A 24,666-nucleotide genomic window follows, 5' to 3' on the forward strand; every position below is an offset into this window, starting at 1 on the left:
GCCTAATGCTTACCCAAATGTATGAAATAGATGGAATTAAGTAAGATTAATTCTCTTGTTTTTGTTAATTCGGAGAGCAGTGTCGGTGTACAAATCTGCAGATTTACAGACAGGTTTCAACTGGGGTGTAGCCTTCCATGAAGAGAGAAGTACTGACTCGCTGTGCAGCATTGCTCTCAAAACAAAGTCTCATTAAACAAAGACCAAAGGAAAAACAACAAAGAGATGCGTCAGTCTGTGAAGCAACCAGCCTGCAACCTCCAGATGTGAACCTCAAAAAAGGGGTTTTATAAATGAGTCATGTGTTGTTTGTGGAGGGATGATTACCTTTAGCGATGTTAAAAAGCAAGAATTTCTGGAATGCCTAAAGTGAAATGCAAACTGGGGCTATTTTCATCACCGGATTTGATGTGTAAATAAACTACAAAGGAAAGAAGGATGGGTGCAGTGAATTGTGCTTGTCCTGCCACAAAATGTAACATGCTGTGTCTTGGGTCTGGGTTTGAACTTCTCCATCGTGTTTTCAAAAGGGAAAGCCATTACTTTGATTCGGGGAGGGAAGGGTGAGTAAGAGAGCATGTATGTATAACTTTCACTAAAGCAGCTGGCCTCTTGCTTCAAGCTATAAAGTCATTATTCACGGTGGAGCGACGTGAAATCTTAGCAGCCCTGAAGTAAGCTATGCTGTGAAGTGAGACTCTGAAATGCACATTGTGCAAAAATGATGGTCTTCTCAGGTGAAATGATTCACATTTATGCAATAATAGTAGAGTTTCACAAATGCAAATTGAATTAAAAATACAAAGGCGGGTTTTTGCTTACAAGCAGAACTAGTAGTACGGAAAGGTAAGATATAAGCTAGTCGTCATCATCATCAATAGCACCACCACATTATCACCAAAACCTCGCCACGGCATCCACTTACCAGCCTGGTTGGTGGTGATGTCTATGGAGACATGCTGGGCAGGGTACGGACTCTTATTACTGACTCCATTGACGGCCTGTATCTCAAAGCTGTAGAGAGTGTGAGCCCATAGGTTGCTGATGAACACCCTGGTGTCAGTGAGACCCAGCTGTCGAGGAACGAAGTCCACATTGTCGTCACAGTGGGAGCAGGAGCGTCGGTCGGCCCGGCACTTCTTGCACACTATGTTGTAAACGACATCATTGCGACCGCCTGTCTCCCTGGGAGAATGCCACTCCAGGATGACAGAGGTTTCGTTCACAATGGAGATCACATTCCTCGGACTGGATGGGACACCTGTAGACACACAGAGAAAAGGTGTAAGACAAATGACACTTGAGCTAAGCTCACATACCCTTACAGCTGGACCTATTTAATATCAAAAAAGATTTTACCATAAGGCAAGCTGTCATGATCCTTAAAAGGACCATTCATCAAAAAACAAAATTAAAAAAAAGTTTTGTTTTGTTAATCAATCTAGATTTTTTTGGTGTGAGTTCCTGAGTGTTGGAGTTATCAGAAATAGAGATGTCTTTCCTCTCTCAAATATAATGGAATTAAATGGAACTTGGCTTACAAAATACATTTAAAAATCTCATGAGCAATGTCTCTTTCCAAAAATTGTCACCTGGTTATTCAAGATAATCCTCACACCTTGCAGCGAGCAGTTGAATGGAGGAACTGTTTCATTGTGCCAAACTACACCTGCCAAATATATTACCGTGCAGGAGGAAGCGTGCATCTACTCATGGACGAGAGGCTTGCGCTTGTGACAGCATGAGATGTAAACATGAATGGCATTATCCTCAGCTGGGCTGTCACATCAGCTAGCTCAGTTGTACTTGCTCAAGTCCTAAGTGCTATATTGTGGGCAACCAGACTTGCTCGAGTTTCTTGAAGACATTTCACCTCTCATCCAAGACACTTCTTTAGTTCTGAACTGAAAAAACCCTCTTGGATGAGAGGTGAAACGTCTTCAGGAAACTCAAGCAAGTTCAGTTGCCTGTGATAAAGCACTTAAAATTACCATGACCTAGATGACTAAGAGTCCTCACCAACAGGCTTACACGAAACTCACGTTCATGAGTAGATGCACACACTTCTTACTGCCTCCATTGTGATATTGTTGGTGGGTGTAGTTTGGTAGAAAGAAAATAGCTCCTATATGAAACTGCTCACAACAAGATCTGTGGATTATTGTGAGAAACTGGGTTGGGAGTTCTAGAAAGAGACATTACTATTTATCTATTTATTTATTTTTATTATTTTTTTTGCACATTGAGCACCTCGAGCCAAGTGCCATCTAAAAATGTAAGAAAATTATATTACCTTGTTATTTGTCAAACTAAACATTTTTTTTACTTTTTAACTGGCAGTTGAAATGTGTCTTTTTGTAAATCCACCCTACACTTAGTAAACACATGCATTGGGGGGTAGCTACACTACAAAACTACAAAACAATCTGAACTGTTACATAACACTACAGGCAAGAAGAAAAATGAGTATTTTTGATTTTAGGATGAACTGTTCCTTTAAAGCAACATTACGCATTGCTTGCCAAGCAAAACTGTTTTGTAAATCTGCCTGCTGTTAGGTCAATTTAGTCAATTTACAACCCTGTAATAAAGTGTTGTTGTCCAAGAGCAACTTGTCTTTTTCTCCATCTTCAGCACAATTGGAATGCTAATTTATTCTATTCACAGCCTGAGAGATCATACAGCGAAACGTTTGTGTCTATCAAACATTGGTTATTTAGCAAAATGCAGTGTTGCATGGAGTATTCTTATCCAAGTGGCTCTGGAGATTCATGCTCACATTCACTCCCTCATAGCCCGCAGCTGGAGCAAAACCTCAAAGACGATATTCAGAGAGGAATCAAGAAATAATAAAACAATTGTTTTGCTTGAGTGCGGGCTTAATATTAGGGTGCAGAAAAGTGGCTTGTTCAGCCTCCCGCGATTGGAGCTCAAGTCTTTGAGAGTTCAAATCTGCTCAAATGGCAGTGTAGAATTTTGCTTAGCTGAGACTATGTGTCCCTGCAGCTGCTCAGAAGCAGCCCTTTCTTCTTAGATACCAGACACTGCCGATAAAGCACACGCTCGCCAAAGCCCTTAGTCAGAGCGGCTTAGGTTAAGTGAGGCTGCCCTGTGGTGCTGCTCTGGTACCAGTTTATCCCTCATAAAGCCTGACCTTTATCATTAAAACAGGACTTTAACTGACCCACTTGTACACGACCACTATGAAACTAAATGTACGCTCAATTGTAGAAACCTGCACTCCCTTTCCTCTTTTACCCATGAGAAAAATATGACAACAGCATACATGTAGATTTCCATGCCTATTATGATACAGCACTTGAGTTTCCCATTTCTATGGGCTTGGGGCAGATAGTTACTTCAGTCAACAGAGACACAATTAATCATTGTTGCTGCAAAGCCATGTGGGATAGCCCTGGGGAGCTGGGACAAAGCGGCAGAACACACAAGGGTGAGGGAACAGCACTACTACAGCTGCGACCTCGGCTCAGCGCCTCAACAACGGAGAGGTCAGTGACAGGAAGGGCATGACCTCCATAGTGTGATTATTATAGTCTGGCTGAGAGGACGGCTAGTGCTCTGGATACATGGTCAAATGGCACAATATTTGGTCCTAGGATGCTTCCAGATGTATGTGAAGGGAGAATAAGGTGAAAAAGGGTGTGTTCGTAGGCCCATATGAGGGACTTGGCTGTACTTTAGCTTTTTCCCTTTGGGACTGCACAATAGGCACTTCATATGTTACTCACACCGCTTGTATCCTCTGGATCATCCATCACATGCATGCACTCGCCCCCAAACTTGCATCGCTGGGAAAAGCAATGCAAATTTGCTCATGTGGAAAATGCATGTGACACAAGCAGACACGCCTGAACTATCTGTTTCTGTGTATTTATGCCTACACTGTCTGTATCAATGTATTTACACAACGGTAGAAAAAAAAAATTGCCTAGTTGAGGTGTGAATGAGGCGTCACACCACTTTGTCCCAATTATAACCAGGCTCCACATAAGCAGGGATGGCACAAGAAATCAGAATCAACGGCCACTTAACCAGTGATTTGCAGACTATTACTGAGCCTTTGGCTGTTTTAAATTGCCATAGGATTTAATTGGTTGAGAACGTTACTTACAGGCTCTCAGCTGGTGTTCATTTAGCCATGCCAGTCAGGCTCGGCTGTGCTTGCATACATGTTGCTTTCCCTTAAAGGAGCAAAACATAATCTCCGAGCAGCTCTGAAGCTCTTTGTGACATGTTCTGTATCACAACATGGTAAGGGCTCTATTTAAATGTTGCAATTACAACAACTGGTGCAAAGTGTCAGGTTGTTTGCACAAGGGCAATGAGGACATATCAATGTTTATAACTTGACTTTTTGGAGATAAAAGAAGTCTGGTCATTTTGTGTAGTAATGCACATTTGAAGAGGACCTATTTCGCTAATTTTAAATCATCAATAAAAGCTTCTTAATAAAACCGGATATGTTCCAGCAGGAATCTGATCTGAAATAAGGAGAAAATAACAACATCCACAATCAAATTCATATGCTTCCCTGAGCATAACATGTAGCTTCATTTAGCATCATAGTCTATGAAATGTAAACAACTGACCATATAAAGAAATCCAGCACCCTATGACATTATACTGTAGCCAGAGTAGTAAACAGATAATTCATAACTGTAGGAAACCTGAGGAGAAACCTCACAAGGGTCGGTTCTACATACCTTTACCTCATTATTTGAAACGGTGGCTACGTTTAACATGAAGGTCCCTTAGTGTAATACTATATATAACACAAAAAATACAAAAAAGAATCATCAAGTCCCCTTTAAGACATTAAGCCACATAACCTACTGTAGTAATTATTTATGTAGTTACTAAGTACAAAGTACTTAGTCTAACAGTAAAATGATATATTTCTTTGCTGGCTGCTTTTGGATTGGTTTGTTCATGTGATTAATAAGGATGTACTCAATTAGATTTGCGTTGTGTTTACATGTAACAACAATGCCACTGCTGCCAAAACTGTGAGTCAAGGAAAAGTCTGTGTAAGCTGTTTACATGGTCACACAAACTGACAATACCCCATAATAATCCTGTTTACATGACTATCTGCAGAGGCATTTTTCTAACAACTTAATACATTTCTTGAGTCACCCTCTTAAATTTAACCAAAATGTAACTTTGTTAATTCTGCTATTTGACATCATATTGTAATTAAAATGCATCATAAAAATAGCAACCTTGCAACCTGTGTGGGACATGAAAACAGCAAGTAAATGGACAAAGGTAATGCCAAGGTCAGGAAAATGTAAATATGTAGAGGCAGTGTTGAATCAGGCAAAATAAGATAAAGGTTTGACTTCAAGTATTTGCATTTATGGGAAAATACATCTTTGTGTGCTGGGTAGGTTTTGGACAATAAAGGTGAACTCGCATACTGAGGTATTCCTCACTGCCCTGTTAGTGTGGGGGTGTAAAGGTGCCACCTGCATTGTAAAAGACCACAGCCTAGTTTTCTCCCTTGGCTGCTAATATAAAGAGTGTCCCAGTGCCCAAAATAAACACTTCTGCACATTGTTTACTCATCTTCCCTTTGAGTGGTCTGAGACTGGCGCTTCTCTTCTTTCAAACTGTTTGTTTTTATGATGTGAAACAGGCCTTGAGGGACCAACAGAAGGTCCCTGTGTGGAGATACTGATCACAGCCAGAGGAGCTGGGAGAAAGAAAGAAGGGCTGTGTGGGTTGGTGAGACATGAAATAAAACATGTTATAAGGACTAATACTGTCTGGCTGAGAGACTGAGGGAGTCATAGATAGACTGTGTGTGTTAGCGTGTATGGGAGCATGCAGCTTGAGAGAGGTGGGTGCATCCGCAATGACTTGTCTGAGCAGGAACAATAGGAATATGCGGAAGCTTTTCTGACTAAAAGATAATCTACCCACCCACATTATTCTCTGCAGTGACTCCAAATGTTGAATTACTGCATCCAAAAAGCTTTAGAAGCAACAGAGAGACTTGAGTCATTTTTGTGTGCATGCATGATGTGCCAGTCTGTTGCATTATGTCCTCCTTGCTGATTCCTGCTGTATTCCATTTACCTCAGAAGTCAAAGCTGGAAATTACTTGACACTCAAGCAACAACTCAGAAAACCAAGATGTTGTGAGCAGTACCGGTTCTAGCCAGATTAGTCATTGTTGGCAATACCAGCTGATAACAATGCATAACGCTGCATTTTGTGCTCACAAACATTGTGCCAACATGTCCATGCATAAAAGTGGGCCAGGACTGCATGTTTGACTGTTTTAATGAAACACAAATAACACAGAAATGCTAATAAACAGTAGCCTATATTACTACAGATGACTGACTGATGTTGATCTATTACAAGACCTGGATACAGCATTTGCAGAGGGGCCCAATTCATTCCCATGAAAGTTGTTCAGTGGCATATGATGCCAAAAAAGCTCTATTTCTGCAGTATGAAATTACCCGGACGATCAGCGCTGCTTCCACATCATTGGGTACATAGAGCAAGTGCACAAGAGTCTTCCACCTCCAAGCTGGCGACTTCTAGTTTAGGGCTCCACTAACTTGAACAGGGATGAAATGAATTAATCTTGCGGCTCATCTAGACTTTCCAAATGTTATCAGAGCGAATGGATCAAATCCTGATATGAAAACAAGTCCCTTTGTAACCCTCAAAAATAATGTATCCACTGATTTGCAGACTTCGCAGTGTATTGTATTTTTGGACCCAACGGTATCAGACCCAGGAGGTCTAATTCACCAGTTTAGCCACAACTAAATTGGCTTCAAATCCCAGTGCATTTCCTGGGGGACTGGTTGATGCATAGAGCAGCCATCTTGGATTTGGAGGTCATGGTTACTGAGGTTCCAATAACTTTTCAAGGCGCAAATTGGACTTCGGGGGCGCTCCAGTTGAAATTTCCAACTTGGAACTCAGAAATTTCAACTTCCCAGTACAAGTGGAACACACGATTAAAGTAGGACAGAAAATTTCCTAGAAATTGCCCCTTTTCGCTCTGTGTTTAACAAGCCTGGCACTCAGCGGAACCTTGATCAGCTTTCCCCTTTCCTGTATTCATATCAGATATGGGCTAAGCTCGACTATGTTGAAAGCAGAAAAAAAGGCAATATTTTAAAGACGTGGCCTGGGGACTGTCACAGTCTTCACGGACACATTACTTTGCCAACGTTAGCAAAAACTGCTCAACTATGCCGAGTTAGCTAGCTAAAGTAGCAACATCAAGAGGAGTTTGCAATGTCAGATTAACAACGTCACATAGGTGTGCTTCCTTCTATTTCTGTGGTAACATTACAGAGAACTGGGAAAGGACAGATAAGTTGGTTAACGTCCTATTTTCAAGATGTCATGAGTTATCGTTTGCTAGATCAAGGCTAACATTCCTTTGTTTATATTATCTCTATAAGTTAGGTGCTGCCCCAAAGTAACTAACCTAACTTTCCACAGTAAAGAAATACTAATGTTAGGTCAGCACCATGTTCTGAAGTCAGTAATAAATACATAGAGTATTTTACTGATTCCCTGAAAGGGAAAGGGCACACATAACCCACAGTACAGTAGCAGTTTTGAGTGCCAGTCTTGTCATCTTAGGTCTCCCTTTTTGTTGAAACTTGAAGCCTTAACTTGTGTTGTTTTGCCTTGTTAAGTTGACATTGTGAATATATCCAGCCATTGCATACTGTAGTCCCTGCCTCCGGCTTCTCTAAGATATATTACCCCACACCCATAAAATATTTACTAAATACTGCCGCACCCAGCTAAGCAAAACCGGCATCACCATGCTTGTTTTTGTAAAGCCTGTCTGACTTAGCAACAGTAACCAAGGGGGGCGGGACTTGGGATTGGTCAATTACCTAGACATACTTCCATTTACTATATACTAAGGGGAAACTGGCCAGGTGACTGCTGTGGGGAGCTCTCTTCACTGACTCTAGAACTGACAAGAGGGCTCATGTGGAGAAAAAAACAGAATAAAAGAACCGAATATTTATGCTCTTTGACAGCTCCCACTTCCTTCTCTTTGAAAACAGAACAAGGAGACAATGAATAGGGGAGCAAAGAAGAAAGAAAATCCAAATGGAATGATGAGGAGAATGGAAAACCTGATAACTCCGTCTTTCCAGTCAGAAATTTTGTTGTTGTTTTTCTCGAGGCGCAGAGAGTGTTGACAGTGCTCAAGGAGGCTTTCAGGGGACAGGCCACAGATATTGGGTACAGAGCGAGAGCCGCATGATTCAGAGCCAATGCGGTACGGATCAGGAATGTAGAAACCCGTCAGAATCGTCCTATTTTCCTTCTCTCTCCCTATATTTATGTTGATTCAATTACATTCCAAAGATTTTCCCCATGACTTGGTTGGTGGCTGGCAGTGGTGGTTTCCAAGATGTAAACATGCATATACAGCATGTTTTTTCTTTTTCAACAATGTTTTGTGCCTCGCTGGGACTCTCTTATATGCTGTGTTACTGTGGGCTGTGTGTAGAACCTCCCCTGATAGCTCTTCTAATCCATCATTTCTCCTACATTCAGTAGGTCTATATTCAGGCTAAATGTACAGACTTAAATCTCAGTTTGTCAAATCATCACTACGATGATTTTTTTCTGTCTATCTTTGTCATTACTCCTTCCTTCCCATCATTACCATATTCTATACTATCCCTTACATACAATCACTTCTCCCCTATGGAACAATCAACAATGGCATTATTCCCCAACTCCCCTCAGTTACCCCTCAGCTTGTCATTCTCCTTCTCTGACTCACACATTGGAAGAAACCCTCTGGCCCGGCATGCTGGAGCTGGCTGACCTCCCCTGAACACACAGTCCTTACACATAAACCTTAATTCTTTTTTACATGTACACGCCCAGGGGTAAGTAGAAGTACGTCAGATTGAGGCCTGGAGCCTGAGGGAAGGGACCAAGAGAGGATACAGTGCAATGCAAGCCACTGTCCCAGAGCCCACTGCTGGGTAGCCACGCTGACAGGAGTGGGCTTCACGCTGCGAGACAGAACGCTCAGTGTTCCTCCCCTCAGGCATGGCTGGACTCAGTGCAAGACTGAGGATTGAGATGAAGGAGGGCCAGGAGGTAGAGGGGAGTCTGAAGTGCATCCCAGGCTTGGCGTGTCCCTGAGGGGAGAAAAGGAAGCATGAAGCCCCCCCCCCATACTGACAGAGCCAGGCACTGGACAATCCATCAGCAAGCTAATCAGACTGATCTGGAGCACACAGGGACCCACGCCTCTGATGGTGGCGAAAAGCGCCAAAGCTACAGCTTCTGCAGCCACAGATTGGCCTGATTTAAGCTACTCAAGCAGCACTCTTATCGGGACCCGCAGTATTAAAGAGATTCTTACTGGGATGATCTCACTGGCCCCCCCTGCTGAGATCTAGGGCAACCTGAGCATCAAGCTCAGCTGCGGCTGTATGATTCAACCTTCAGAGGAGGCTTTGAATGTGCCGTTGCAAAAGAATTCTGTCAACACAAATTGAGGAGGAATCGGTTGGTTTAAGATGTTAATGTTAAAAGGGAGGGTTGAAAACTAAAATTCTCAGTAGGACATGCATTTAAACGTGGGAAATAAAAGCATTTTTCTCTTTTAATGTATATTTTACTTTGTGGTGCAGTGTGTAATAGTGATTTTAATAGTGTGCATTTTTCCCTTTTTTTAACTTATTAAGAATGATTTTACTAGGCACCTAGTATGATGTGTTATCATTTAAACCCAAAAATAGTCTCGCCTAAATGTTAAGATATCGAGAGGATTGAAGCTGAGAAAAACGGAGTGTGCAGCAGAGGAAAAGAGAACAGAACTGACAGAGAAGATAAGACAGAAGTGGCTTGATTGAAAGCAGGAAAAAAAAACAGTAACACAGGCTTCGTTTGGAAAGTGAACACAGACCAGAGGGATCTGTTCAAGAAGCTCCACTGGGGAGCTGTTGTGGAGATTGCTTGAGGGAAATTTGAGGCCTCAAGGTAGAGGCAGATGCTGTACTTGATGAAGCGTTCACTAATTCACCAGAGAGCTATGCAGTGTACCATGGGAGGGTGGAGAAATCTCAAGGTGAAAGTGGGGTGTCATCCGTCGAGAACATCCAAAGCCTAAAGGTGTGGATGGCTACGCTTGGGAAGCGTTCAAGCAGTCAGACAGACAGCCATGCTGCATCGGGGTCCCTCTGCACCTTAAAGGCACTTATTCAGAGTTATAAAAAGGAAAGACGGCAAAAGAGTTGCATTCAAAACAGGTTTTAGCTGTGAAGGCTACAGCTGCTAAACTATTAGGAAAGGAGTACAGTCCAGAGCCCATATTCCTGAGGCCAATTAGCCAGGTCTATGTGAATAAATCAGGACTAAATGAATACATAACCACACCAATAATGCTTCCAGGTCTGCTGTTGTGAGGAGAGAAATACCATTAAGACACTCCCCAGTGGCAGCGAGGGAGGAGAGGTATACAAACTTTTTGGGGGTCTAACGGCGCACTCCTTCTGCGTAACCGGTGTCAACAGGGACAACAGGAAGGCTTAGCATATTGCTTTTACATCATATTAAGATAACTATGATGCTGCGAGGGGCCTTATTGGATCTCCAGCGGATAGCGGCAGGACAGTATCGAAGCTTCGCAGCATCTGCCTGAGTAATTAGGACTTCGGGGGATGATAGCAGACAGAAAGAAAGAACAACAGCAAGAAAAAGAGACAGAGATAACTGAGAGGAAACAGCGAGGAAGCTCGATGGCGCAGTGAAGGAGACGTCAATGATGAAAACCTTGAAATGTGATTATTATGACCAGACTGCAAAGACTGCTAGGGCTCTGGGTACATGCTCATTTAAATGCTGCTACATGTGCTGCTTTGATGACAGTGAGAGAGAGACAAAGTCAGATTAATCTCGACACTGTCATCATGAAAATATAGTGGCCTGTATGCTTGACCACACTATTCAATATTGATGTCAAACATTCATTTATGCCTCAGTGCACACATGGGTGGCTTTTACAGGTGCATGTCCAAAAAGAATGTAAGCGTGTGACAGTGTGTTCATAATGTCATGTGCGATATACTCACTGGTGCAGGGCTCATCCGGCTGATCAGCGTCGCCACGGTAGTAACCATTACGGCACACACAGATGGTGGCGGCCTCAGCTGTAGAGCGGCTGTTAGGAGGGCATTGTAGACACAGACCAGGCCCTTGGGTGGACTTGAAGGTACCCGGCGGGCATGCTGTGAGAAAGGAAAAACAACGTCAGAGAATGAATGAAGAAAAAAAAATCTACAAGCCAACAACAATGCATGAACCCGGCATCTGGATCATAGTTTCTATGTCTGTGTGTTCACAAGGGTCTGCTTTGGCCCTCACTCTGATCGCCCAAATGCACCCATCTGAAAGTTGGCCGTGAGGTGCTGTTGGACAATTGTTGAGTGTCTGTGGGAAATCATCAATCAGTAGTTTTGCATTGTGGTGGTTGCTATTTAAATTAAACCATTTAACCATGTTAAATTAACGGCCAGGGCAGCTGGTAGGGACGTACTCTGACTAACTGTACAGCCCAGGCAAGCTGTGATTTCACCTGGTTGTCTTATTTTCACTTTCACCATTTCTTTTCATTCTCCACAAACAAAAGACTACAAGTGGACAACACCTGGAAGTAAAACGAACGGCTAATAGAAACTTTGCAACACTTCTATCTGACACATTGTCATTTTCTATCCCGATTAATTGACACAACTGTTTAATTAGAAGTGGCATGAAAATGGTGGGCTAGTTTGTTTAGTTTTATTTTCCATAATGGTTTCTTTTAGACAAGAAATACAGCCAACTAACTATATTTGGGGTTCACACAATATGCATGAGTCAGTGGTCAGCTGTAGCATTTTCAGTTTCTTCAAGTGCAAATTTTAGCAGAAGACTTGAGGCAACACAAGGCAAAGTCATTAGTTAGTGGCGGTTGGCTTCATGTGTTTGGGCCCTAAATTTTAAAGGCCGTGGTGGAGGACAAAGATTATTGTAGTTGATATCACCGCACCTATGTCCAGGCAATAACCTAATCCATTTAGCCTCACATCCCAAAAGAATACAAAGCTGGGGGGTTTCTGCACCGTGTGGAAGGATTTACTGACTGTAATAACCATGATAAATGTCTAATATTTTAGCAGGCTTACTGATGGGGGAGGAAGCTGTGGTACTGCTGCACTCCAGAGGGGGAGGGGTTATAAATTTAATGGGACAAGCATCTTACAGTTTCTCCAGCTGTGTCTATTTGCTTGGGCAAAAGACTGTAAAGGCTTGACTGCGGCTGAGAAATGGGATGTAGGGTACTCATACTTGTGTAAAAACACAAGTGATATCCCTTTTTTCACAGACTAAACTGTGACAGCAGTATTTGTGCAGTATGTAAAAGGAAAAAATTGCTCTGAGAAAAAGTGCAGCAAGATACATATCAAGAACAAAAAGGTTCTTGCAGACAATTACAGACTTTATCAGGTAAACAAAATGAAGAGCCACTGGCTAAGTGTTTCAGATATTAAAAGCAAAAGAAAACGGTTAAACCAGTATTGAATTTACAACGAAATGGCTCTATTGTATGTGATTAGGAGCCCTCTATTCCAATATCTGGGCAGAGCTTGGTAAATGGAGAGTTATTTAAAGCAATAATGACCAAGGAGTTGGTCCCATTCTGCCACAAGGCCGGATCAAATAGTGGAGAATGTGGCACAGCAGCTATGTGAGAAAAACCGTTGGACCTTTGTATCAACAGGCTTTTAAGATTTAATTAAAAAATTTTATGCTTCATTAAAAAATGCACTGAGAGGCTGGTGTGTGGAATCCAGAGTCATCTTTACTACGTTGTAAAAAGAGCAGGTTTCGTTTTTTTTATGGCTCCTCCATTCATACCATTCAGCCGGTCTCTCTGTTGGGTTGTTGGTGAAAAATGGAGAGATGAAGAAAAGGGGAGAGGAAAGCAGGTGAAGGAAAAAAAGGAGGCATCATGCATACACACAACTCAAGCTGCTGCCCCCAATGGCGGCTGCTCTCCCGTCTCCTTCGGTCGGGCTGGCAGACACACCAGAGGCTAACTGACTGACCTCATGTCTAGTCACACAACACTGTCCACACACAGCCAGACCACCGTATACAAACACACATACCAGGGCGGACCACAACAACCACAAACAGCTTATATAACAACCCTAGGAGCTATACGGCATATCACAGCTCCAATGCACAACTATATCCCCCAAGCGAAACGCATTGCTATGCTGTGGATACTCCAGGCTGTCTTGAAATTATAGATGCTTATATAGTGGAATATATAGGTCTACTGGGTTTGCAAGAGTAAAGGTAATAATGCTTCTATAGGGGAAGTGTGAGCCTCTGTTTTAGTGTGTGGGAGTGGAAGTTTGCGACCTCTTTTCACTTGTAATACACAGATTTCATGTGTGAGAAGATCGAGTTCTATATACAACAAGAACATCGAGACTCTTAAAAAAGCCCTCTCTGGCCATATGGGAAAGCACAAACCAGCTGCAGAGCCATTTTATGAAGCAATAACTTCCGAAGATATCAGAGATTACAAGACGATAAAATACAGATCAAAAATTCATTTTCAACAGGAGAGGGGGAGAGAACTAATGTGTCATCATCTTTGCTGTGTAAAATTCATGCATCAGGGTGAGCAAGGAACCACGCGCATGGCCATCACACACATATACACACACACGCTTCAAATCTATTGCCCTGACTCTGAAAGGGATCACAATAAGTTGTTCAGCGTGTGTTTAATGGGGCGTGAGCAGAATATGTGCATCGGGTTCTGCCCTCGGGTTGTGTGTTTACAGACAGACAGTAGCGAGCCTGGACACTCATAAATGGGCAAAAGTGAAGAGAAAGGCAGGGGAGGCTGTGCTGAATCAGCTGTCTGAGATGGCAGCGCTGCAAAAGTGCCTCAAGGCAAACTTGTGAGCAGAAGAATGCATATAGACACACTTCTCATACTCGTGTACACACTCGCTCACATAAACACACACCCTCAAAAAAACATCCTCATATTGGCATCAATGCTATCCTCACCTCAGGAATGCATTTACAGAACTGATTTACACATGTGACCCCATTAAATAAATGGTGCACCCATATTTTCTGCCACTTGACTAGCATATGTTCTACAGAGCCTGAGATAATTTAATACCTTGCCTTGGACATGTGAAGATGCTGCCATCAGCATTACAGGAGGGGAGATAAGTGACAGCTAGGCAAAAACAAACATGCAAACACTTCACACCCAGCGCAGGATGGATGTCCGTTTAGATTATATCTCCTACCTTGGAGCTGATGCTCTTTCTCTAATTGACACATAATATGTGGATGAATCCTAGCATTAAACTCATTAATTAGCCGCTCGCTGATGTGCCTCACAGAGCGAGAGGGAGGAAGAAACAAATATGGGCATAGACAGAGAGGGAGAGTGAGAAAGCGATGTGAGCAGTGTTAGCGAGCCCTCAGAGGGATCATTCTAAGGGCGGGCAGCAGTGAGGCTGCGTAGCGTTATGCTTCATCGAATTTGGAACTGAGCCCAAAGTCTTTTCTCCTGATTTGTGAATATTTAGATTGGAGGAGGCCAGGAGTTCCTGTCCCACTGAAAAAAAAGGCACATAGACCCATCACTCATCAAATGTGTTGGTTTTTGGGGGACAGGAGGGGATAGAACATTAGATCAACAAGCAATTAGTCTCCCCAATGGGAGAATAACCCACAAGTGAACTGGCTGCATGCAAAAAACAAAACATTCCTCCCTTTCAAGTGATCTCTACAGGATTCTCTCTGCATTGTTCTCTCCTTCTCACTTCTTCTCTGCCCTAACATCTTTTTGGTCTGTCCCACTGGTAATGAATTGCTCTGTCTCTCTTCTACCACCTTTTTCTCCCTGTGTTGCTTTTTTTGTCTTGATTGACAGGTTTGAATTCTTGTTAAGGTTGGCTGTCTTTCTCTCTGTCTCTCCCTCCGTCTCCAGCTCACTCCGCGGCGAGTTGACAGAGGTATGGCAGCTGTGGATCGCTGCTCGCTACTCATCACAGTCTAACTGCAATGACCTAATGTCCCAGCAAGCCTGACCGGGAGAGATGAGATGATGATCTCTTCACTGTCAGTCATTTTCCCAGCAGGTTCTCTTCCACTCTACATTCCTGATAATGACAACAGTCTCAGTTTTGAATGTAGCTCATAAATGAGCATGTGGATTGACTTTGTATACCACACATTTCAAAAGTTAATTTGAGGAAAACTCTGATCTTCCTTCTACACAACAGTGATGTATTGATCGGCCAAGACAAGTGCTACACGAGAAGATTTGCAATATGAGCTAGTCTCTGTGAAGAGGCTTGAACAATGGCTGATATGCAGAGCCTGGGGTTAGACTAACCGTGTTGCTGAGCGTATAATATAGTGCACACTGCAGGCAATACATCATGCATGGTAGCTCTCTGGCTCTGTGTCACATAAGGTGCATGTGTTTAGAATGTGCCGTTGCGAAATGTATATTGCCCATCAGAATCCAAAGTAATTGGAGACGTGGGATTTATGAAGGCAGCGAAATGAGACTTTTATTAGCTTGTCATGCCGGCATCACCAGGTGTGTGTGAGATAAAATGGAAATGCACAGTTAGGAGTTGCAGTAAGCCAAGGCAAAGGATTATGACCAAGATGGGTTTGGAAATGGCTTTCCTCCTCAAACCCAATCAAAGTCACAGTACACTAAGTCCTCCCCTGACTTTTGCCTTGGCATCACTCTGAAGTGTGTATGAGGTTTTTAAATCACCAGAAATGGCTTGGCAGCAAATTGTGGGAAAATGCAATCAAACATATGCAGCAGTTGATGTGGAAAGGTACTGTGATAAATCTGAGATTTAAAGGAAAGAGTTCCTTTCTGCATTAGGAGATATCTATCTCTTCAAAAAAAGTTTTACAGCATTCAAATACTGACAAAGTTAAGCACGTTAAAGTTATGACTCAAGTTAGGACATTTTCTTATGTTGCAGAGCATAGAAATAAAATAAGAGCATTCAAATGGATGCAGTTTTTCCCTACAGAATCAGAGGCAGAACTCATCTTGAGTTCTTTCCCTCAGCAGCAGTTTGTAAAGTTTGAGTTGCGTGGTGGATGATTGATCTATAAATGCAGTCAGAGCTAATCAGATCAGATCGATGGTTGAGAGGAGCAGTTGCTACAGCGGCAAGTGAAAGCTGAAAACTTTTAGACTAAGTTTCACGTCCACTGCACCTGGTGTTCTGATGCTTCATCTGTGCCCACAGTACGCTCTGGCGCAATCAAAAACCAAACAGTATCTACATATTCCAATACCAATAATCCAGTTCTGAAAATATAAATCAGTACATGGTAGCAGATATTTTAATTGTGCCGTCACAAATACAGAATGTGTGGAAAACCCTGCAATGGTGCAGGATGGTCAGATCAACTTGTTGCAAGTCAGCAGGTTGACTTGCAACAAGTAAGTATTTGCAGTATTTGTCTGATTAAATCCACATATGATTTCCTCCACAATATTTAAACACAGTCTTTTAAAATGAAAAAAAACCAAAGATACTTTTTTTAGCAGCTTTACCTTCTCTGCTTCTCTGAGGTTTTAAAACATTGTACGGAGAGGGTGCGTGACCCACAGAAGGGGACAAGTTGTGAGTTAGCTTCAGTGACCCTTAAGTACAACCCTTATCCTCCGCAATACACTCTTAACCCTGGCCCTCATCCATCACATGGCATGGATCACAGTCTTTACAGGCTTTTGAGTCATGCATACACCCCCCTGACTCCCAAACACTCATACAGACGGGCTTATGATCGGGTCAAGACCCCAGTTGACCCGTATTTTACTATTTTGTTGCTCAGTCACTCAGAAAAACAGCTCTCTCCCACTCCAACCACAGGCTGCATACCTGCCAAGCGCATGCCTGTAAAGATTTGCTCATGTGACAAATCAGACAATATCATCCGAGTAGTGAAATGAACGCGTTTGTCTGGCGGAGGGGACGCAGAACGTGGCAGGACAGCCAACATCTTAAAACAAAAAGGCAATCAGTGCAGCAGCCTATTGGTATTCAGTCGCGCTCGTCTGTCATTGTTCATTTTCCAGCCACAATTCACGTAATGAGCTGCTTTTCCAACCCAGGTGTTCCATTTTTCCACAAGGTCATTGAAAAACACAATACAATAATTTGAGACAGAGGCCTGGCTCGAAACAAAGGCATGTCAGAATCATCAGAAAATGCCCGCAGGATATTAAAAGTCCGGGTAGAATGCCTTTTAGGGATATGATTTATTCATTCATAGAAACTGATTCAAGAACAATTTTGCATATTTCTCATAAACTGCCAACATGGGTCAACAGGGAGTCACGAAAAACATTTCAGTCTAAGATCTGGGACTAAACTGCATGCAACATCTCACAAGTGTGGTCATTTCTTCTCTACTTGAAGGCATCCAGGGTTCAAAGCGGTGACATCACTTGGCAAGTCTGGTCAGTGTATGTCTCCACTACCGCCTGTCATCGCCTTCTAATCTCACCGAAAGAGAGAATGTGAGGAGGAATAAAAGAGGGCCGGAGAGGTTTTTCTCAGGAATAAAAGGGATGGTTGAAAGAGTGCAGCACTAGGAGCATACCCCCTCTGCTTTTGTTGAGAGCTGCGGTGCTGAAGAGTTCCTCCCACAGAACACTCCCCCTGATCATTAATCATCTGTCCATTCTGGCCCTGTCAGTCTCTCTTCCAAGATAAAACACGCACCTACACCCACAACCACCCACGTACGCACAAACTCACCCACATACACATAAATTCGACTCTTCTAAACTTTCTGCTGCCTTAGTCCTCTTCAGCAAACACTGATCATCTTGACATACCTGTCCTCTCAACTAGCGAATACAGCAATGTCTGACTCTGCAGAAAACCCCAGTGAACAATACTTAAAGCCCCCTGAGATACCATCCAATTAGGCTACCTTTGAAACTCTACACACTGCCATATTGCTGTGTAGCCTTGTATCACAGGGCGAGGCTCTAAAGAAAACATACAGGGGAGAAAAATGAGACAAAGATAGACAACAATTCGCTTCCTCTGATAAATTTTTGACACCCATTAAAGTCCTAATATTTGGTGAATAAGAGCAGCTCAGCACCGTGCTCCTCCATATGAGCATGTTTGAAGAGAAAAAACATATCTGCGTGGATTCAATAGAGGGCAGTGAGACAGTAAAATAACTGGAAGATGAGAGAGTGTCCAGATAAAAGAAAATAAAGGCCTGTGTGTGATTTCTCCAAAATAATCTGTTTGCTTCACATAAGGACATGAAATCCGACAGTCTGACTGCTAATGCTAATGAACAGAGCAGGTGTCTGCTAGACAATGAATGTAGGAAGACACACACGGTTGAAATTAAGGTGCGTGTGTGTGTGTGTGTATGTGTGAGCCTTAACAAACCAGCGCACAATTTAGCAGACAGCCCACGCCCCTGGGCAGGCTGTTACCATGGTAACCTCACAGCCAGTATTTTTTTGGCCCACACTTTCCCTTTGAACAGCCGGCCAATGACAGACCAGCCGACTGGGAAATCTGGCTTACTGAAAGCGCGTGCATGAGTAGTGTGTCTGCTTTTGTACATGCATGTATGTGTGTACGTGTATAACATGATACAGATCAAGAAAGCAATACAATCTCTTAGCTCCACACAGACTCGTCATAACCGGGTGTTGCGTTGGCAGTTGGCCGCTCTGCATTGCGCATGGCACATTGGCTCAGGTCAATTTTATTTCCAGGAAGATGCAGCTATGTGCCAAGGCACTGAGCATATCTTTCAGATAGAGGAGTGGTCAGAGAGAAGCGAAGGGGGGAAAGAGATAGAGCCGACGACGTTGAGGAGGCATTGGTATTCCAGGAGACACCACTGTGCCAATCCATCCCTGGCTGGCAAGGTGGAAGAGAAAACCGCCCTCCTGAAACATATCGCTGCTCAGCAGGCAGTAACATTTGCTTGCACTACAATCTACACTGTAATCAGAAGCTAACAGGGGCCTGACCAGGCTCATTGCCCACTGCCAACTTACAGAAAGAAAAGGCGAAGGGGCAAGACAGGCAGAGATGAAGAGTTACTTGATGAGGGGTGAAATCAGTTGAGAGAAGTTATGTGAGCAAGCAGCATTTTATTGCCGGTGTTTGATTGCGATATGATTGCACTACTGATTCGATCAATCTACCTTCAGTCAGCTTGCAAACTGTAATCACAAAAGCCTCCTCCATTACCAATTTAGATGCATTAATGTGATGGTGAGAGGATGTTCAACTTTATGGTCAAGTTTGTTTGTCAACTGGCTCAGAAAAAAAAAGGCTATTCAGCTATCTGGAGCAGAAATCAGTTGTTGCGCCCCATGTTGAGTTGTCTGTGGATCATGACTTGCAGAGAAGGATGATCAGAATGAGGTAATAAAATCAGCAGTTACAGGCCCCGTCAATTACCTTGCGATTCTGTCACACGGTGAATAAAGTATATGTTCCAAGATAAATAGCTCTCTCTTTCTTACCACTCCATGTTGTGAGAGACCATTAGCTTCCTCTGTCTCAGCACTTGTCTCTTTTAAAAAGGATCTAGCTCATTAACTTCATGGCTAGATCAATTAATCTATAGCAGTTAGCCAAAGATGCCCACTCTTGCTCTTTTTGCTCCTTTGCTGTTGCTCTGCTCAACAATGTCTACTACATTTATGGCCTTGGAGCTTTTATTTTTTTCACTGCTCATAGTTCTGTCGAAAGCTGAGCTTAGCCTGATGAGAAGGTGCAGATTGTAAACGATAAAGCATTATGCTAGGGGAGAATTAGGGACAGAGAGAAAAGGCTTGCCCATCTACAAATGTAACTTTGTCTCCTGTTTATAATTAGAAACTGGAATAAAAAACAAAGAAACAAAAATGAGTGAACAAATCAAGTTGGACTTTTATCAGCCAATCCAGTCATTTGGACCCTTTACCTGTGTAGCGTTGCCTAATGTATTATGCATATGCTCTGGTGCCAAATTAGATTTTTTTGTTTTTGTTATTTCTTCACAAAGTGTGTAATTGAAAATGAAATCAAACAGAGTTACAGGCGGCAGCTTCGAGCTATGAATTCTGAGCTGTGGACATACCCTGTATTGATATAGCACTACAAGATGCACAGCACATAAAATTATGAGCATCCATGGCAGCCTATGTCACTTAAATCCCGAAATCAACAAGGAGAAAGGAGTCTGTGCAGGTAAGCGTTGTGAAAAGGAAATCTCGTCATGTTTTGCCATTTATGATCAAAGAGGAGCATCAGCTTTTTGATCAGCTTTGTTATTGTCTATAATTAAGTTTCTTTATTGTTTCATTCAATTAAAAACCTTGTTCTACTAATAATATAAACACAGAGCTGGTAAATAGTATAATTAAGTAGCAATGAGTAGCAGCTAACCATAAAACAAATGATTTTTCTTATTAAAAGGAGAGGAAAACATTCTAATTTTAGATGCTTTTGCATTTGTATGTATGTCTCTATAGAGCTCAGGCTTAAAGCTAAGTTGCTTGGCATTGAAGCAATGTGCCTGGCCCTGTAATATTGATTGAATATAAAACACACTTTTCCATGCAACAATGTAATAAGAGTCAATTGGAGTAACAAGGACTCTGACAGATCCCTGAGCTAACAAGATCTCTCAGAATGGATTGTTTTTCATTTACTGACTACTTGTTTCATTCCTTTGCACTAAAACTAAGAGAAAAACACTATGTGCATACATCATGTATGTCTGAAATATTCTTAAAATTCATTCGTCCTAGCTGCAAAGCAGTAATCTCTAAACAGTTACAGCAGCTGTGAGGGAAAGGAAACAAGTCAACCTGCTGGTACCTACAGATCGCCAAAATATCACCCAAACAGACTTTTAAACAGTGAGTCAACAGAGTTGGTATGTGTGATTATGACTGTTACTGTGATAAAGGAAAGGACTCTCAGGAGGACCATCACTTGGATAACATACACTACACAGAGACGATAATTTCGAGAAAATACAAAATATTTTAATATTGCAATATTTGTATATGTATATATGCTACTGTAATGGTTTTAACTAGTAGGCGTGATAGTCTCAAACACAAAACACTAGAAAAAAAACTAGAAGCAATGTATTTAAATATTTTTATTGTATTTAATCTAAATGTGCATTTAGATTAAAAAAAAAAGAGAGAGATGAAAACAAGCTGAGGCTAATACTCTGGCAACTACTGCAGTCCTAATCTAGATGAGATCTCAACACATCAATTCTTACCAGCCCATTTATTGTTAAAATGCTCTAAGAATTGTTTTTAGCAAAGGCTTAACAATGGCTTTCAAATACCCATGTATCCTAAAATACCCAGACCCTTGGCTGAGGGGTGAGGCCCCGCTAATGAGTGTAGAGGCCTGTGAATGGGGATGAGTAATTATGCACATTTGAAGGTAGCAGAGGAGTAGAACGATAAAACAACTGGAAAACAAAGGTCCCTTCACTGTTTACCATTCCCTAATTTGATTCCTAATTGAGCGTACATAACACAATGTTTACACCAAAATATTCTGGCAAAGACAAGCACCCATGACGGAATCACACAGCTGAACACGGGCTTCTCTTCCCTCTGATGATCGCTGAGACAGTAACCACGGGAGGCCCTTCCATCCCAGTAACCGCATAGAAGTGCTGCATCTTGTCTCCGACCTATAACCCACTTGTAAGCGTCTGCACCCTGTCATGCAGATGCTGACATTTTCACACATGGCAAAGAGGCTGTCAGACACAGTAAGGAGGCCAGAGGTTAGCGGTAAAGTGGAATTGGAGGTGGGTGACAAGAAAGGAAAGGGGAGGGAAAGCACAAGTCTGGCTTTTTGAAATCCAGTAGTGAGCTCAGGGTCTACCCTCGGGCTGTAGCCTCTGTCTCCAATGGCAGGACAAGAGGTGGATAGGTGAAGTTGGAGAACAGAAGGGGGGGGTGGGTGGCAAGAGCATTACCGTGATAGAGAGGTCATCAGGAGCAGCACTGCACAGTGGGGTGGTGATGACATCAACTATCACAAAAACAGCAACATCAATATAATTAAAGCATTCAGCGGCGAGATGTTCGTCCAGCGGTACTAGCTTACCCCCCCCCCCCATCACCCCTGCTGCTATTTTGCCTAATGGGAAATAATGATAAAAACCTGTGCATCAAAAGAGAAGACACAAATTATGTGTGAAGCGTGGGAGAGGAAAAGTGACCAGGAACAGGGAAAGGGAGAGTGAGAAAGGGAGATAGAGAGAAGTGGGAAAGTGAGAGCAAAACAAAGTGAGAAAGCACTCAGGAGTGCATCTTGTCAGTCAAATTGTTGGTGACAGAGTCCCACAATATGTGTGTTGTGCAAAGCAGCCATTTCTCACTGCATACTAAGTAACAGCCAGGCTATTATTTATAAAGCTGACAATAGGCAACAGGAAATAAAAAAGGCTGCATAATAAATGCTGTTTAGAGGAACTATGCATTTGTCCTACCCAATGCAGTCAGTTCCATTCATGGTTCATGGTGGGTGTGTTTTTATACACACAAAACAACGATTTTGTTGACATCAGGTCCAGGCATGACCAGAAAAGCTCAGTGGATGAATGATGAGCATGGAGATGTACTTTGTTAATACCTTGCAAAGACAAATGGATGCATTCATCAAATATTCTGTTGCACAGCGTAAATGAACAGAGGTTGACCCAATTCCCTGGCACGCAATGCACCTGCAGCCCTGAAATCCTCAGAAGGTAACCGGTCCCACAGCACATCTATATTCATGTCATATTTACATCTGTATGACCTCTACACAACCTTATCAGAAAGCTGTATTCCCTTCCTGACAACAGACATGCACTATCACACAGAGACGGTGTGTGTGTGTGTGTGTGTGTGTGTGTGTGTGTGTGTGTGTGTGTGCGTGTGTGTGTGTGTGTGTGTGTGTGTGATGTTGAACTACAGCCCCCACCCCACCTGTCCCAATCTGGACAGCACTGACCTTTATCAGGCAGCCTTAGTCAATATGCCCCCAGCTATGTAACCGGCAAACATATGTGTTATTGTATGTGTGTTTGTGTGTGTCTAAATGTGGTGTGGCCATGCTGGACATCCTTACGAACATCTTTACGCATTTTTGGATTGATAGATGAAGTCATTTATTGATGGGCAGTGGACAGGCACATGAATTATCACAGTCTCACAGCAAAAAAGTTTAGCATCAGTTTATATTGATTATTTGTTATTTTATAGCCCTATAAATTCTATAAATGTATAATCCAATAAATCTATCCAAATTTCCAACACTGAAGAATTAGGACTACCCAGAAAATTATTTAAAGCATTACAACAATTTTTTCCCTTTAAATTGCCATTCGTATATATTTTACTCACCTTGTGTTTACATTACATCCCTGTGTAAGACTATTTTTGGATTCTTTGTTCACTATGGACGATTGCAGGAAAAACAAAACATTCCTTATGAATTTAGTGTAACACAGGGTGAGTAACTGAAATACAAATGATCATCTTGTGGGTTAAGTACTTCTTTAATTTGATTATATTCCAATTTTCAGAGAGGAAAATTTCACATACATAAATCGTAGCTGCGCTGCTGTGAAGTCTGGTATTAGAATCTCAGGTTTTTTAAGTTGTTGTCTGTGCATTCATTTGTAAGTATTCAGAGGTTCATTTTACCAAGATAAAGGCCAGTTGAAACTTCAAAAAAATTGGCAGGTCTGCCAGTGAAATGACTGCTGTACTGCCCTGGGGGCATGAACAGAACTCACAAAAGTGACAAAAGGAAGATAATGTGTAGTGAAGTGTATAGGAGAGGCGAGTGTATATGTGGCTTACTTAAAAGAGTGTGTGACACATCCTCATTAGGTCTTTGTGACATTGTGAACTTAGTGAAAGACATCAACACCTTGACAAGCCAAGAATTAAGGGGAAAACACAACACATCAACTGGGAAACTGGATTAACTGGATTAATGGCAGAAAGCCATTAACATGAGGGTGAGGTCTAACACGGTACAGTAGTAAAAGAGAGAGTTTGTGTGTGTGCGGGGGGTGGGGGTGTTTGTAAAAGACAGTCTATGCATGAGAGGAGACATATGAAGGATAGTGGTATAATTTCAGGTGCCCCCATAAGTCATTAGATCAATCTCAGTAGCCCACACACGCCTTAATCCATTTAGGGTATGATTTTAAAGGTTTTGAAGTTCATATGTTTACTGGCCTCAGTCAGAATTCATTATTAGCACAAACATTAAGGCATACTAAACAAATGTAATCTCAGACTGTGTATATTATCTTTCTCAGGTGGCACTGCCATCCCTGGCCACCCAAGTAGAACAGCACATTATATATGCACATGATGTGCAGTTGCTATTAAAGCCTGGTCTCACTCACACGGTGTCAAAAACCAAGGCTTGGCCAGTGGCCCCCGGCGTCAGATACAGCATACAATACACTCTTAATCATCTGTTTGAGATGCATCAGCTTTTCAACCAACTCCAGTGTAAACCCACTGGC

General features: G+C 42.3%; 1 protein-coding gene across 4 annotated transcripts in view; it reads right to left on the bottom strand.

Moving 5' to 3' along the window:
* ephb1 (EPH receptor B1) overlaps positions 1–24,666 on the bottom strand; it is a 205,225-nt gene that overhangs the window by 69,187 nt on the left and 111,372 nt on the right. For all 4 annotated transcript variants that reach the window (XM_088085417.1, XM_042497108.2, XM_042497106.2 and 1 more), the window contains 2 exons: positions 11,118–11,273; positions 926–1,261 (listed from right to left, as the gene is read on the bottom strand). In XM_088085417.1, the coding sequence (XP_087941543.1) occupies positions 926–1,261; positions 11,118–11,273 (492 nt within the window). The remainder of the gene's footprint in view (positions 1–925; positions 1,262–11,117; positions 11,274–24,666) is intronic.

Source organism: Plectropomus leopardus, chromosome 12 (assembly GCF_026936395.1).
Source record: "Plectropomus leopardus strain MGB_pleo_1.0 chromosome 12, ASM2693639v1, whole genome shotgun sequence".
In the NCBI taxonomy this organism is placed as follows: domain Eukaryota; kingdom Metazoa; phylum Chordata; class Actinopteri; order Perciformes; family Serranidae; genus Plectropomus; species Plectropomus leopardus.